The sequence below is a fragment of the Canariomyces notabilis genome (assembly GCF_033297395.1).
Source record: "Canariomyces notabilis strain CBS 508.74 unplaced genomic scaffold N656scaffold_9, whole genome shotgun sequence".
NCBI lineage: Eukaryota > Fungi > Ascomycota > Sordariomycetes > Sordariales > Chaetomiaceae > Canariomyces > Canariomyces notabilis.
Genome location: NW_027041831.1, coordinates 770,416 through 783,829, shown reverse-complemented (window position 1 = coordinate 783,829; position 13,414 = coordinate 770,416). Strand labels below are relative to the sequence as shown.

Genomic DNA, 13,414 nt, shown 5'->3' with positions numbered 1-13,414 from the left:
CCGAAGCCGGTTATGTCATGGTGACATTGTTTCGGCTGTTTCCTCCTGCTGCTGCAGGCTAATGACACCCCGTACGCCGACGCACGCGGATCCGACCATCCTTCTTTCTTTTCATTAATGACACACGAAAAAGCTCCTTCTTCATGGCTGGGCTCGGCATTATTAAAAGGAGCATTTTGTTTCACGACAAGGCATTGTCCGGTCCGGTCTCATCTCGGCAGGCGCAATACTTTGGTTACCTTACATTTCTGGATTGTTGGTGGAGTTTTAGGAAGACCGGGTTATGCCACGCTATTTCATCCCAACGAGATAACAGACGGCTACGCGTTTGGTTGATGTTGGGCAGCCCCCGAGCTGCAGAGGCGATTGTTGTGGCTGCCGTGCCGACGCCGGTACTTTCTCGCGACGCCATACGGTCAATGTATCTACTCGACGACGGGCTCTGCTTCTCAGGGCCTAGCTGAGATTCGACGCCTACGCTGACCACGGTCAACGAGATGTTCCATGTATATACAGGTTAATGACGGTATATGTCCGGTCTCTGAGATTTCTTGGTCTGCGGTCCGCATGGCTTCCTCTTCTTCGCTGTTGACGTAATGTGCATCGGACGTCAAGATTGCCCATGCTGGCGGCTGGCACGGTGTCTTGGCGGACGCAGTGTCCAGCTGGCATAAACGTTTGTACGACGTCGGCTCTTCGCGGATGTGTTTGTTTCATTGCCAGTTTCAACTATGGTCACGATTCTAGCAACTACATACGATGGACGCTCCCCAAGTGGAGCAGCTAACATGAAGGATGCTTCCAAGGTCTGGTATGGTACTAATGCGAGTCCGAATTACAGGCTTGACCATCACAGTCTACGACCATACTATGGCCTCTCAAATCTCAACCAACCACGCCCACGCCTCTATAGCTTGTCATACAACCTTGCTCACTTCTTCTTCGCCATGATGATGGGGCCCTGGCCAGGGAGGTACGGCAGCCCTGCAAGAGAAACAAGGTCAGTTTAACGACTCCGCAACACGCTTGTTCATCCCTGGGAAAAACTTACAGTCGTCGAGCTCCTCGCCCACCATGTCCTTGACGGCGCACTTGTTCATAGCCGCCACATTCTGCGACTTGAGCGGCCGACCGTTCTCGCACGCATTGAACATGCACGACGAGTCCATGGCGCGCTGCAGCGCGTCGCCCTTCCAGCCAAACACATAATCAGCGTGCGTCCCGTACCCCTTGGCATCACCGCCCTCGCCGAAGCTGAGCACGAACGGGTTCGACCCGTCCGCCGGCCACATGTTGTTGAACTGGGTCGTGTCCCAGAGCGTCTCGAACGCGAGCTGCGGCATCCGCACCGGGTGGGACGCAGGGCAGGGGCCTGCCGGAGCAAAGGCCTCGCGGACGGTGTTGAACATGTGCGATTGGTGGTCTGGCGAATCGAGGTTCTTGCCGTCCCAGCACGCTGGGAAGTGGTGCACGGTCATGATCCCGCCTTTGCATGGCCGGGTCGGGAAGGTGGGGAGTTCGGGGAAGCGCGTGCCCTTGTTCTCGAGGCACACGAAGCGCAGGCCGGGGTTGCCCCGGGAGCCGTCGGCTGGGTTGTAAGTTGGGCTGCCGACCGTCATGCGGAAGCCCTGCGGTGGTGGGTCTGTCAGCAAAGGGGTTCCGTCCTTCTTCCATCCTCCATATGTGATGCGCTTACCGGCTTGAAAGCGGTGATCTTCTGATTCCCGTTCGAGTTAAAGTCCTGCTGCGTGTAGTAGATGGTCATGCCGCCGTTGATGCCGTTGGGCAGGGCCGTGTTCTGCATGATGGGCACGCGCTTGTACGTGCCGTTGGGGTGCTTGAAGAACATGACGGCCGTCCAGTAGTTGGAGAAGTTTTCGGAAAAAGTGCACGTCGTGCAGGTGCTCTTCTCGGCAATGTCCCCTTGCATGGTGGCGTTGAAGCCGTTGCCGCCCACGATCTGGTGCAGGTGGGCTGACGGCAGCGCGCCGGGCTCGACGAGCGGATCGAGCCGCTGGATGCTCACCGTCGAGCACCCGAACCGCAGCGCGGCCTGTGAAGGCCCGGCTAGCGCGAGAGTCAGAGAGAGCCACTTCATCTTGGGACTGGACTGGACTGGACTGTTGCGCGTCGAGAGTCGGCGGGTCGGTCGGTTTCTCAGGGGACGGGAAACGGAGGACGAGCAGGTGGTAGGGTTCCTGCCTCGGGGATATATACTGCTGGGTCTCCACGGCTCCCTGGTTCCTCCCGCCCCCTCTTGCCGCGTCGAGAGTTACCTATCGCCCCCCGAACCGCCCAGGCTACATGCTCATCTATCGTTCGTTTAGACGCGGGGTGGCGGCGATGTTCATTGGACGGCATGTTCCCCTGGCTTGCAGACTGACAGTTGTTTACACATGTAGTCGACCATTTCCATGCTGCGTCTAGAAGAGGGAGCATGGGTGAATAGATGAACAGGCAATTTCAGTGCATTTGCCAGAACCGGTTGTCGATATATCAACGGGACATGCGGAGTAATCAACCAGCCAATGGCTTATCAGTCCGCACTCCATCTTATTATTCAACAGAAACGCCCAGCCGCCCGAAACGACAGCGTCTCCTTCCACTGAGCGGACGACCCTCTTTCCCGGCTTTGTCCCGGTGGACTGGGCCTTGGCAGGACAGACATCTGCCGGTGCTGTGCCCTCAACAACATCTGCCGAATGAGATTGGCGGCGGGCATATCTGCCTGCCGGCCTACTATACAGTGACCTGCCATTAACCGGTAGCCGGATGAATGACACACAGCCCTCCCTGACATTGAGAGTTCAAGAGCCCCACCCCCGTTTGTAACTCAGGGGCAGCCTGCCACATGGCGGACGGCATGTTGCCGAATGCGAGGGCTGGTTGGTGACCCGGGTCCGGTTGTCTGGCCGAGAAACACAACAGCCCGAATGAATATCCAGTCCTGGTCAGTGGATTTGATTTAAGATGGTAGATTGGTATGACTGCCGGGTGATGATTGCACTTGTTCTAGCAGGTTCGAAGGAATTATTATCACACGTCAGTCGACTGGATACAGCAGGTTTGAGTTTGTGGGGACAGACATCATGTCTCTGCCCCCTGAGTATCAAAAGTGTGAGCAGCAAGATATCCAGGGCAGAGAACATTCCCCGATGCTGCTGAGATTCGCCATTCGGTAATCAAAGTTGAGAGAGTAATTGAGTAGGCCATTGATGACTGACTCCGCCTCTGGCGTTGATACGGTAGCTACCTGACCCCAAGTTCACCGGTAGTTCTCTCCCATATCCCACCTCCCCATAATAACTTCCAACCCATCACATGCCAAATCCATCAAATGAGAAAGCGAAAGACACCGAACCCCAAATCTATGAAACCGACCCAAGAATATTGGACCAAGAAACGCCCACTAGACGACATGGAGCCTCAAATGAACCCTCTTCCAAACCTAGAAGCTTCTCGATACCGACGGTATCCGTCCCGCCCTTGCTCCTCCTGACGGATGGCAACCCCCCAATGCTCCGTAGACACCTTGCTCCAGAGGTAGCTGTCCTCGAGCTCGTCGTCTTCCCAGAAGGTAGCCTCCGTCTCGGCCCAGCGGCCACGACCATCCTCCCAACGGCGGACGTGACGAGTTTCAGTCTCAGTTTCCACGTCTCCATCCCGGAAACGGACTTGCGGGAATGCAGAGCGGGTGTCAGGGCGCAACCGGTGCATGGATGGTAATCCCTTAGCAGTCTCGGTCTCGTTGTCCCCCACCCGCCGCGCCGTGGTTGTGGTGGAGAGGTCCCAGTCGAGCGTGAGATAGCCCGTACTCGTAGCGTGATGGCGATGGTGATCAAGCCGAGGCCGATCTTTCCAGGTTGGGTTGCGCTCCGATTCTGAGTCTTCGGCAACATCTGCCTTCACCTGCTGCCACATGATCTTGGCCTTGGCCTGCAACCTCTCCGCCTCCCGGTCCCGCGTTAACTTGTTTTGCCTTCTTCTTCCCAACCGGGCCTCCTCCTCAATCTCCTCACGCACCCGGTTCACAACCTCGTCTAGAACAGACTCCCCAACATGACCCTGCCGGGTCTTTCTCTCCTTTTCCTTCTCTTCCCTCTCCCTCTCCACCCTCTTCAAATCAAACCTAACCACCTCTCTTTCAGACCTTTCCACCCTCTCCTTCTCCTTCCTCTCACTCCGCGCGTAGTTGTAGTACCTAACCTCAGCCTCAAATCTGTCCCGCTCGCGCACCGCCTCCCGTTCCCGTTCCCGTTCCCTTTCTTGCCTCGCCGTCGCAGCAGCTTCCCGTTGCAATTCCAGTTGTAGCTCGCGTTCGCGTTCGCGTCTGCGCTTCTGTTGCGCAGCAAACGACGCCTCCAGCCTTGCCTGCTCGAGCATCGCCTGCCGCAACCCCGCCTCCCTTTCCTCCAGGGACAGCTGCATGGCGAGGCTGACGGCCGTCTGTTCGGGCTCAGGCTCTTCAAGTTCCTGGTGCTGGCGCGGTTGGGATTTTGATTTCTCAAGGGATCTGCTACTACTACGAGGGGTAGTAGTAGCTTTGGTCTTGTTCTTGGTCTTGGTGTGGGTGCTGTCACGCTGCTGGCCTAGCTCCCGCTCGAGGAGTTCCATGTGCAGGATCCTGCGGGCTTGCTCGTCCTCTAGCACCCACGCGTCCAGCTGGGCTAGGATAGTTGCTTCTGAGGGTGGGTCGGACATTGTTCCTCTCTTTCTGTGCCGGTGCTTTCGGGTTAGTACAGGACTCTGGGGGGGACGAGGATGGGCGAAGGGCAAGACGGGTCCTTGTTCAGAGGCCAAGTGGTTCGATACATACACCTTGGTTGTGTGGCAGGTACGCTTGCGGTTACCTTGTGCCGTACTGGCGGTGTCTGTGTCTAGGCGAACTAAACCAAAACAAGCGCAACACAGCAGTGCTACGAAGCAGGGGCTGCTTTTCTTTTTTCTTGAGGCCTCGCCAGAATCATAACAGAATGATCGGCGACGATGGCGATACTGGCGGCGCCGGTGCCGGTGAGAGGCTTGGAAGGACGGTGGAACGAGCCAAAAGAGATCGTGGTTCCCCGGTGGGCGGGAGTAGTTCAATCCCATCTGTGGGTGGTTTACGTTGTGGTCCAGCACTTGGAGCTGGGTCGCAGGGTGAGTCGGCAGCATTAAGTATTCCATATTATGCCTCTCCTCTGCTCTCTGACATAAATGCACTTCACCCCGCCTGTCTGTACCTTCAAACTGGTGGTACACGCGGAAATCCCGGCCCCATGCTGCCTTGTTGATCAGCAGAATGGAGTTGCTCTGGTCCCAGTCTGGAGAAAGAGTCAACCTTGCTCAGACAAAGGGAAGTACGACGACAAGAGCAATGGCTCTTAGAACTGCGCGGCTCTGGATTCCCGTCCCGGATGGCTGGGAATGGTGGGCGTTTGTTCAGAGCAAGCCTTTGTATGTACTGACGGTACCACCAGAGCGCTGGGCTGAGCTCGCCATAGCCGGCAATCCCTACCGATACTCCCAGAGTAAGCCCACTCACTTCGGAACCCATAACCCGGTTCTTCTCACTATCAATGATACACTCTCAGCTAGACTCAGCGGTGTAGACAGTGGACTGTGGACGGACGGTAGCGTAGTAGGTTGTGCCGGCGGTAAACGAAGCACAAAGAAACCAAGGTAGTACAGCTTGGAAAAGTCTAGAACTGAGAGCACTGGTCATGGACAATAGCTGAGTTTCAATGGAGAGTCAAAGGTGCCGATCGTAGATGCATCGATGTGGTGATCAGGGGGCGAACGGCCAAAAGTCTCGGCGCCTGAAGAGCCGGTCTGCTGTAGGGGCGACGCAAGATGCATCGCCGTGTCTTCATTGCGTATTCCAGGCTTCCCGTGGCCATGGCACAGGCTCCAAGTGACGTGGATGAGCTTCTCTCGGAATCGGCATATAATGGCCTCCTGGATAACGCCGGTCGTGGTGAACTTGAAGTCGGACCTGTCATGGTGGGCCGCCGAAAGGTGGGTCGAATCGGGCTGGTTCGGCGTTTGCTCCGTCCACCGGTGCCCACAACTCCACCGCGGTCTCCACCCGCAATTCGGCAGGGCTGTTGACCTTGCGGATGGGTCTAGACAAGTCCCACTATCCACATATGTCACTGTCAATAACGCAAGCGTCAGTGGTTTAGTGGTAAAATCCATCGTTGCCATCGATGGGCCCCGCGTTCGATTCGCGGCTGACGCATGGCGGCGTGGGAAAGTCCTAGCAAGGGCTTAAATTTCTTTTTTGGCCTGGTTAAGATTCGGTACACCATAGACAGTTGTGCGATGGCGGGTTAGATGGGTCGCTTGACCTGATTGAGAACCAATGCTTCCTAATTTTGTCAAGAAAGGGGAAATGAAACAAAAATTGCATCGGAAGGGGAGGGTCTTGATGAAATCTCACGAAGGGGCATGGGAAAAAAAGGTGAAAAAATATGGAGACTCGGATACCGGGAGTCGAACCCGGGGCTGTTGAGAGAGCAGTCACTCCTGAGAAGTGAGAGTCAACGATGTTACCGCTACACCATACCCGATCGAATCGTGTGTGGTTCCGATTTGATGGGAGATTGCACGGCATTGGTGCTTATGATTGACCAGAAGATGGCCATCTGCGTCGCCATGAAGATCGCATTTTAGGGTACACGATGGAAGCCGATTGGGAGGATCCCAGCGAAATTCCAAAGTCTTGGCCGTTCCTGCCTTGCTTGCCCGTAGAGTGAACACGACTGGCAGGAAAGCGTGGATTGGGCGATGACGCACTGCGCGTTGTTTGTGCACAGCGCCTTCTTGAAAAACCAAGCATCAAAAGCCAATCATCTCCCAAAACACAGCATTGGGCACGCGACAGCAGTCACCCTACGTTTGTGACGTCAGTGCCTCGCCCAGCCCAACAACACGCAACGGGCATCAAAGCACCAGACAGATTGCATCACCCAAGAAATGCCAGTGTCCAAGCATTCTACCATGTTGGATAAAATTGATAAATGGTCGAGACCTGGACTTAGTCGAGTCCATCTTCAATTCGTTCCCCATCCTTACCACTTACAGCAGCTCAGGGTACCTGGGGCTTGAATAAACAGCGATTCCTGCCCAAGACTCGTCCTAGACCCCATCGTCGCCAGCAACAATGCGGCCTCTCCCCGGTCTTCCCCGGCATGAGGCGGCGCCAAACGGCAAGGCAGATCCCCGTCGGGCCTCCCTCTTCAAGCAGCTCGTCTGGTTTGTCATCGACTGGATCAAGATCTCGTGGAAGGATGTGCTCGCCATGGCGATCCTCGGCGCTGCCGCCCTAAGTGTATGTCTACATTACTCCTCCAATAGCACCACTCCAACGGTCATCTTCATGTCCTAACCTTACACCAGATCTACCGCGCCCCCCTCGCCGCAGTCCGCAACTTCCCCATCACCTTCACCGAGTCAGGCGACATCGTCTACCCGGAATTCGCCTACCCCAACCGCAACTGGATCATCTCCCCCTCCCTATCCGGCGTAATCGACGCCGTGATCCCCATCGGGATCATCCTCCTCGCGCAGATCCGCATTCGCTCCTTCTGGGACGCCAACAACGCCATTCTCGGCCTCCTCTACTCCCTGATCCTAGGCTCCCTCTTCCAGGTCATCATCAAACAGCTCATCGGCGGCTTCCGCCCGTACTTCCTCGCCGTCTGCCAACCCGACATCTCCCTTGCCCAATCCCACAACACCACTGGCTTGAATGCGGTCGGCTTCCACCAGATCATGTACACTTCTGAGATCTGCACCAACCCGGATAAACAAGCCTTACAAACGGCCATGACTAGTTTCCCGTCCGGCCACGCCACGAGCGCGTTTGCAGGCTACGTGTTCCTGTTCCTGTGGATGAACGCCAAGCTGAAAGTCTGGGCCAACTTCCAGGCGTCCTTCTACTGGCTTGCCCTGCTCGTCGCCCCGCTGCTCGGCGCCGTGCTTCAGGCGTGCGCCCTATCTGTTGACCAGGCGCATAACTGGTACGACATTATCGCGGGTGCGGTGATTGGGACTGTGATGGCGTTCATGTCATACCGGGTTTGCTATGCGGCAGTCTGGGATTGGAGGTATAATCATATCCCCCTGACGAGGAACAGGACGTTTGACTATGTCGCCGCGGGAGCGCTCGTGCCGGAGTATATGGAACGGGCGCTGTTTGTGCGGAAGTTGGGGTGGGGACGGAGAAGGAGGGGGGTGGGCAGGAAGACGTGGAGGGAGAAGAGGAGGGAGCCTAGCAATGCGAGCAGTGCTACTTATGCGAGGGATAGCGCGGTGAGTGGGTATCCTGCGAATGGAGTGAGTTATCCCGAGTCGGCGACGGTTAGGGGTAACGGTCAGCCTTATCATCCCAGGGGCGATAACATGGTATAGGCGATGGTTTCATTACTTATGTTTCGTTCAACTTTCTTAAAGTGTCTTGTTAATCTGTATAAGTTTGATACCAAAGAGACAGCACTCACGATGTAGGTCTAGTATTACTGTACTATTTTCATTAGCATAACATAATTCTCTAGTAATGATCACTGCATGAATGCCTATCGGAAGTTGTTTTTCATACGATGCTTTCCTCTCTACTCAGTCTGGGGAGACAGAGGAAGTACCACTTCCAACTACTAAATCAAGGAATTCAGAGCTCTTATGATCAACGAGCCCCATTGGCAGGGAGGCTCTCTTCAGTGTACTGTATCCAATTCAAGTCCTCCTGGCCGGGGGTAGCATCTACCTCTTTACATATGCAGGTGGTATAGCCCCTAGTTACAGACCCCCGTTCTGCAACATCAGCGACGAATCTTTTACATTCCGTAATTGTATCCGTAGCTTCAAGCATCTACCTTCGGACTGAGGCATGACGGTGCATGAATGAGATGCCCCCTGCGCCGGCGCAAAAACGAAGCATAAAGTCCCCCCGCTATGTATACGGCCGCAACGCTGATGACAACTGGCCACTGGAACGAGTTTGGATCTGACCAAATGATCGTCAAAGCCCAAGACAGCAAGTCACACACATTCTGGAACGAGGTTTCGACAGTGGAGAATATCCCCCTTCGATCGCCCTGGACCTCCTGGGAGACAGTTAGCACAGCCACCCTTGCGCGGGAGACGGAGATAGCACATACATCCTGCACGATATTCTGCACCGACAGATCAAAAGCCCAGAGCCCAACCCGACTGAACGCCACAGCAACAGTAAGCCCAGCAGCAGGCATCAGGTGGGTTGATTGGTACCCGTGAGCGTAGTAGGAGAAAAACCACGAGATGCTGCCAGCAAGCCAGGTCATCTGCCAGGTGATCGCCCACAGGCCGGTACGGATGACGCCGATACGTTTCATCAGGCGGGGTGCGATCCAGGTGGCGCTGAGCTCGAACAGCGTGGAAACGCCGCGGATGATGCCGACCTGCCACAGGTTGATATTCGAAGCGAGCAGGTAGGTTAGCATGTGGCCGGAGAACGAGAGGACGGTCAGATACGACAGGGCAAGGGAGAAGGAGGGGATGGCGGCTGGATGGCTGAAGTAGAGGCGCAAGGACGGAATCATTATGACTTGTGATGCCGTACGACGAAGCCATTGACTGAACGCGAGACGCGGTCGCGGGCGGGTTTGTCCTTGGTGAGCAACGCCCCCGGATGACTGGCATGTCCCCGGGGAGGAGGAACGGTGGAGAGCTGGGACCCGGCGATAGACCTGCAAACTCTCAGTACATCCTCCTATAAACACAATTCCATGAACATACCGTCTCAATGCAGAAATATTCCACCAGCACCGAAGCCACATTCATCCCCAGCGTCGAATAGACCGCCACGGGGACCGACGCCGCCGCAATGAACGCAACCGTCAACGGCCCCAGCAGCTTACAAAACAAATCAATTCTCCGCATACGCGCATTCATCATCCTCCTCGCAACCTCATCCCGCTCAGTAATAACCACCACCCAGTCCCTCTCAACCGCAACCAAATTCACTCCCGCACACAACTTCTCCACACACGCCAGCACCACACTCACCGCAAACAGCCCATCCAACACCCTCCCACTCAGCGCCCCTTTGCTCTGAGGGGCGAGCATGACCCAAAAAATACCGCACGAAACCGTAACAGCCACGCGCTGCCCGACAATAGACGCGCGGACTACCGTCAGACGGTTGGCGCGGTCGATCCAGTTGCCCACGGGCACGGTCAGCGCGATGGCGGCCGCGTTGCGGGCTAATGCGTAGACGGAGATGGGCAGCAGGTTGTTTGGGAAGGCCGAGGCAAGGAAGTAGACCACGCCTGCCTCGAACAGGCGCGAGTTCCATGTTGAGAGGAAGTGGGAGGTGTAGAGGCGGAGGGTTAGGGACTTGGAGACGGTGGTGGGAGGGGGTTGGATTTGAAGTGGCTCAGGGGGAGCAAGTGCAACGTGGTTAGGCGGCGAGCTGGGGTCTGCGGTGGTGGGCGGGTTGGCTGGTTCTACGCTGTCGCTGGGCGAGTCAGGCTGCTGAACGGACCGGTCTATCGTCGTTGATTGTGATACAACACTGTGTAAGTCCGCCGCAGCGGATTGGTCACTGTGCATCTTCTGTGTAGCGCGACTCACGCCCTGTGTAACTGTGCTGTGCCGAGGACAGCATGTGGCGTGTGCGGAGAAAGCTTCCAGTGGAGTCCCGGGGCCAGCGACCCGATTCGGCGGGTCCCTGCTCCGATGGCATGCCGACTTGGCGCCGTGAAAAGGTCATCAAGCCAGGGTTTCTTGGCGGTTCAACAGCAATGGCTGTCGATCCCAACCCTTCGTAAAAACCCAACAACATGCTGTAAATACCTATCCACGTACAGACATCCAACCTGTGGGCGAGATGCTTTGTTAGGCTGGGGCGAGCTACGCCGATGCGGCCCAGAAGCAGCATGGATAAGACGGCGCAAAGTGAAGCCTCCACCTGTCTCCCGTTTTAAACCCCACTCCACTCCCAGTCCTCCTCGAACTGACTCACCGTCAAACATCCATTGAACTCAACCGTTCGGGACGGCCCCTATACTCACCATGGCGACCACGGCCCTCTTCATAATTGACATCCAGAATGACCTCGCGACAGACCCAAAGACGCAGATCCCCTATGCTGAGCGAATCCGAGAAGCCGGCGACAAGATCCTGTCCGCTGCACGCAGAATCGTAGACTCACAGCAAGATGCCCAGCCTTCACCAGTCCTCGTCTTCGTGCAGCACGAAGAGAAACCCGAAGACGGCCCTCTTATCCGGGGCAGCGATGCTTGGGGATTAGTCTTTGAGCCCCGTGCAGACTGCCGGTCCGAGATGCTGGTCCACAAGAACACCCGTATGTCATGTTCACCAACAGTGACAATCCCCGCGGTTCTCGTCCTACTTACTGACTCCATGGCAGGCGACACGTTCCAGTCGAACCCGGACCTGGCCTCAACCCTCAAAGGCATGGGTATAGACGAGGTTGTGGCCTTTGGTATCCAGAGCGAGTGCTGCGTTGAGTCGACGTGCAACGGCGCCCTTGCGGCGGGATTCAAGGTTACCTTGCTGTCGGGGGCGCATTCGACTTATGATGTTGGGGGTAAGACCGCTGTCGAGGTTGAGAAGGAGGTTGAAGAGCGGTTACGGGCGAAGGGGGCGAGAATTGTTGACTGGAAGGATGCGGTTGCAGGGTGGGAGAGGACTGGTAGTCTGTCATGCTCTTCCTGAAGGTTTCTAGTCAAGTTCCCGAAATATTCGGCCGCTGGTCTATGCTCTGTTTTACAAGCGACCAGCACTTCTTCATACCCGTTCCCATCGTTACGAGGGCCTCCTGCGAAGCCCATCTTTGGTGTGCGTCCAGCTCAAAGACTGGCTTCCCCGGTTTAGCAGTATCATCTAAGTCGAAAAGGTGGACGTGCATGGTCAACCGAAGATGCGAAAACTGCCAGGGGATGCTTCCAAGTTCTCCAAGATGTCTGAGCGCCGGGGCTGGCCGAGGGTTTGTTCCCTTGGCTTCTTTCGTGGTGACAAGGCTCGAAGCGTATGACATGGCCATTCTCTTCCTCTTGGCCGCGCTGACGTTCGAGTCTGGAAGAACACAGCTAGGCATTTCCCATAGCCCTGCGAGGAGCCCCTTGTCTGGTCGTTTGTGAATCAAGAACCTGCCATCTGGGCCACGTATGGCGCAGACAAGAGTCTCCTGTTCGGGAATCGTCTTTTTGGGCTTCTTCAGCGGAAACTTGCTTGCGTGATTAACCGCAGTTCCAAGCATTTCTTCGGATGGGTGCTCCGATCGGCCGGTCGATGCAAAGAATCGCGATCGGGTCGCTCGTTTGCTGCTCTTTTTCGACCTGATCACCGTCTTCTTCCCTCCATCCAGCTCATGTTGCCCTTCAAAAGACGAACAAAGATCGCAAAGTTCCTCAATGTCCATCACCTCTCCACATTCCCTCTCTCCCTTAGCCAACGCCAAACCCTCCCCATAAGCCCGACACGTCTCAGTAATCGGACACTTCCCGCAGTTCGGCTTTGGCGTGCAGACGGTGCTCCCCAGCTCCATCAGCGCCTGGCCCCATCTTCCCGGCCTATCACTTGGCCCTCCTTCCGGGTCCTCATCCCTCGCAACAGCCTTAACCAACTCCCCCGCGGCATCCCACAGCACCTCCACCACCTTCCTATCCCCCTTCACATCCCCCAAAACCGCCATCTGCCGACTCAGCACCCTTAGCACATTCCCATCCACCATGGGCTCCGGCAGGCCAAACACAATCGCCGCGATCGCGCCCGCAGTGTACCTCCCCACCCCTGGCACCTTGCACAACACCTCCACGCTACTCGGCAGCACCCCATTCATCCCAGTCTCAGACTCAGAACCATGCCCACAAACCATTCTCGCCGCCTGATGCACCCTTCTCGCGCGCGAGTAGTACCCCAACCCAGCCCACACTTCAAGCACCTCCTCAAGCTGCGCAGCGGCTAGATCAGAAATAGTCGGCCACCGCGCCATCCATTTCGTCCAGTAGTCGATGACCACGCTGACACGGGTTTGTTGGAGCATGATCTCGGAGATCCAGACTTCGTAGGCGCGTTGGGCGAGTCGGGACCGCAGTTTGAGGGGGTCTTGGTCATGGTAAGAGGAGGGGTTGGGGTTGATGAAGGGTTTCCGCCAGGGCATGTTGCGCGCGGTGTGCACCGTCTCGAACCAGGTTAGGAGAGACTGCCGGGTGGTGGTGGAGGTCAGGAGGAGGGGGCGGTGGTAGGATAGGGGGTGTGAGCGGGAGGGGAAGGAGGGGAGGGGGTAGGTGATGTTGGTATTGGCATTGGCATTGCCATGGCCGGGGACGGCGGGCGTGGGTGAGGATGGGCTGAAGAGGGTTTGGCGGATTTGATGAAGTTCGGTTTTGAAGCTTGAACCGGGCTTTGCCCAGGGTGTTGTCGCTGT

The 13,414-nt window shown here is 56.4% G+C and overlaps 7 protein-coding genes and 2 non-coding genes across 9 annotated transcripts; 3 read left to right on the top strand and 6 right to left on the bottom strand.

Moving 5' to 3' along the window:
- Positions 1–694: 694 nt before the first annotated feature.
- Positions 695–2,435, bottom strand: N656DRAFT_778768 (uncharacterized protein). The gene is made up of 3 exons (XM_064815066.1): positions 1,697–2,435; positions 1,052–1,628; positions 695–984 (listed from the first exon to the last, which is right to left on the bottom strand). Exons 1-3 carry the CDS (start codon positions 2,096–2,098, stop codon positions 932–934), a joined length of 1,032 nt encoding a protein of 343 aa, XP_064670812.1. The 5' UTR covers positions 2,099–2,435; the 3' UTR covers positions 695–931.
- Positions 2,436–3,113: 678 nt separating this feature from the next.
- Positions 3,114–5,433, bottom strand: N656DRAFT_649825 (uncharacterized protein). Its single transcript, XM_064810448.1, has 2 exons — positions 4,817–5,433; positions 3,114–4,714 (listed from the first exon to the last, which is right to left on the bottom strand). The coding sequence occupies exons 1-2, from the start codon at positions 5,164–5,166 to the stop codon at positions 3,427–3,429; spliced, it is 1,638 nt and encodes a 545-aa protein (XP_064670811.1). The 5' UTR covers positions 5,167–5,433; the 3' UTR covers positions 3,114–3,426.
- Positions 5,404–6,307, bottom strand: N656DRAFT_649782 (uncharacterized protein). Its single transcript, XM_064810446.1, has 2 exons — positions 5,554–6,307; positions 5,404–5,493 (listed from the first exon to the last, which is right to left on the bottom strand). Exon 1 carries the CDS (start codon positions 6,184–6,186, stop codon positions 5,701–5,703), a length of 486 nt encoding a protein of 161 aa, XP_064670810.1. The 5' UTR covers positions 6,187–6,307; the 3' UTR covers positions 5,404–5,493; positions 5,554–5,700.
- N656DRAFT_t69 lies at positions 6,150–6,220 on the top strand. The gene has a single exon. It is a non-coding gene; the product is annotated as a tRNA-Gly (tRNA).
- Positions 6,308–6,459: 152 nt separating the features above from the next.
- On the bottom strand, positions 6,460–6,551 carry N656DRAFT_t68. Its single transcript has one exon. It is a non-coding gene; the product is annotated as a tRNA-Glu (tRNA).
- A 329-nt stretch (positions 6,552–6,880) lies between these two features.
- Positions 6,881–8,525, top strand: N656DRAFT_730797 (acid phosphatase/Vanadium-dependent haloperoxidase). The gene is made up of 2 exons (XM_064812634.1): positions 6,881–7,312; positions 7,381–8,525. Exons 1-2 carry the CDS (start codon positions 7,145–7,147, stop codon positions 8,392–8,394), a joined length of 1,182 nt encoding a protein of 393 aa, XP_064670809.1. The 5' UTR covers positions 6,881–7,144; the 3' UTR covers positions 8,395–8,525.
- Positions 8,526–8,587: 62 nt separating this feature from the next.
- On the bottom strand, positions 8,588–10,645 carry N656DRAFT_649774 (uncharacterized protein). The gene is made up of 4 exons (XM_064810445.1): positions 9,757–10,645; positions 9,141–9,707; positions 8,856–9,086; positions 8,588–8,774 (listed from the first exon to the last, which is right to left on the bottom strand). Exons 1-4 carry the CDS (start codon positions 10,570–10,572, stop codon positions 8,751–8,753), a joined length of 1,638 nt encoding a protein of 545 aa, XP_064670808.1. The 5' UTR covers positions 10,573–10,645; the 3' UTR covers positions 8,588–8,750.
- An 18-nt stretch (positions 10,646–10,663) lies between these two features.
- On the top strand, positions 10,664–12,133 carry N656DRAFT_778766 (Isochorismatase hydrolase). The gene has a single exon (XM_064815065.1). It carries the CDS (start codon positions 11,035–11,037, stop codon positions 11,698–11,700), a length of 666 nt encoding a protein of 221 aa, XP_064670807.1. The 5' UTR covers positions 10,664–11,034; the 3' UTR covers positions 11,701–12,133.
- N656DRAFT_690979 (DNA glycosylase) lies at positions 11,741–13,255 on the bottom strand (the record flags this gene model as incomplete). Its single annotated transcript, XM_064810650.1, has 1 exon — positions 11,741–13,255. A coding segment is annotated over one exon (1,515 nt), but the record flags the coding sequence as incomplete, so codon positions are not given.
- Between the last annotated feature and the right edge of the window lie 159 nt (positions 13,256–13,414).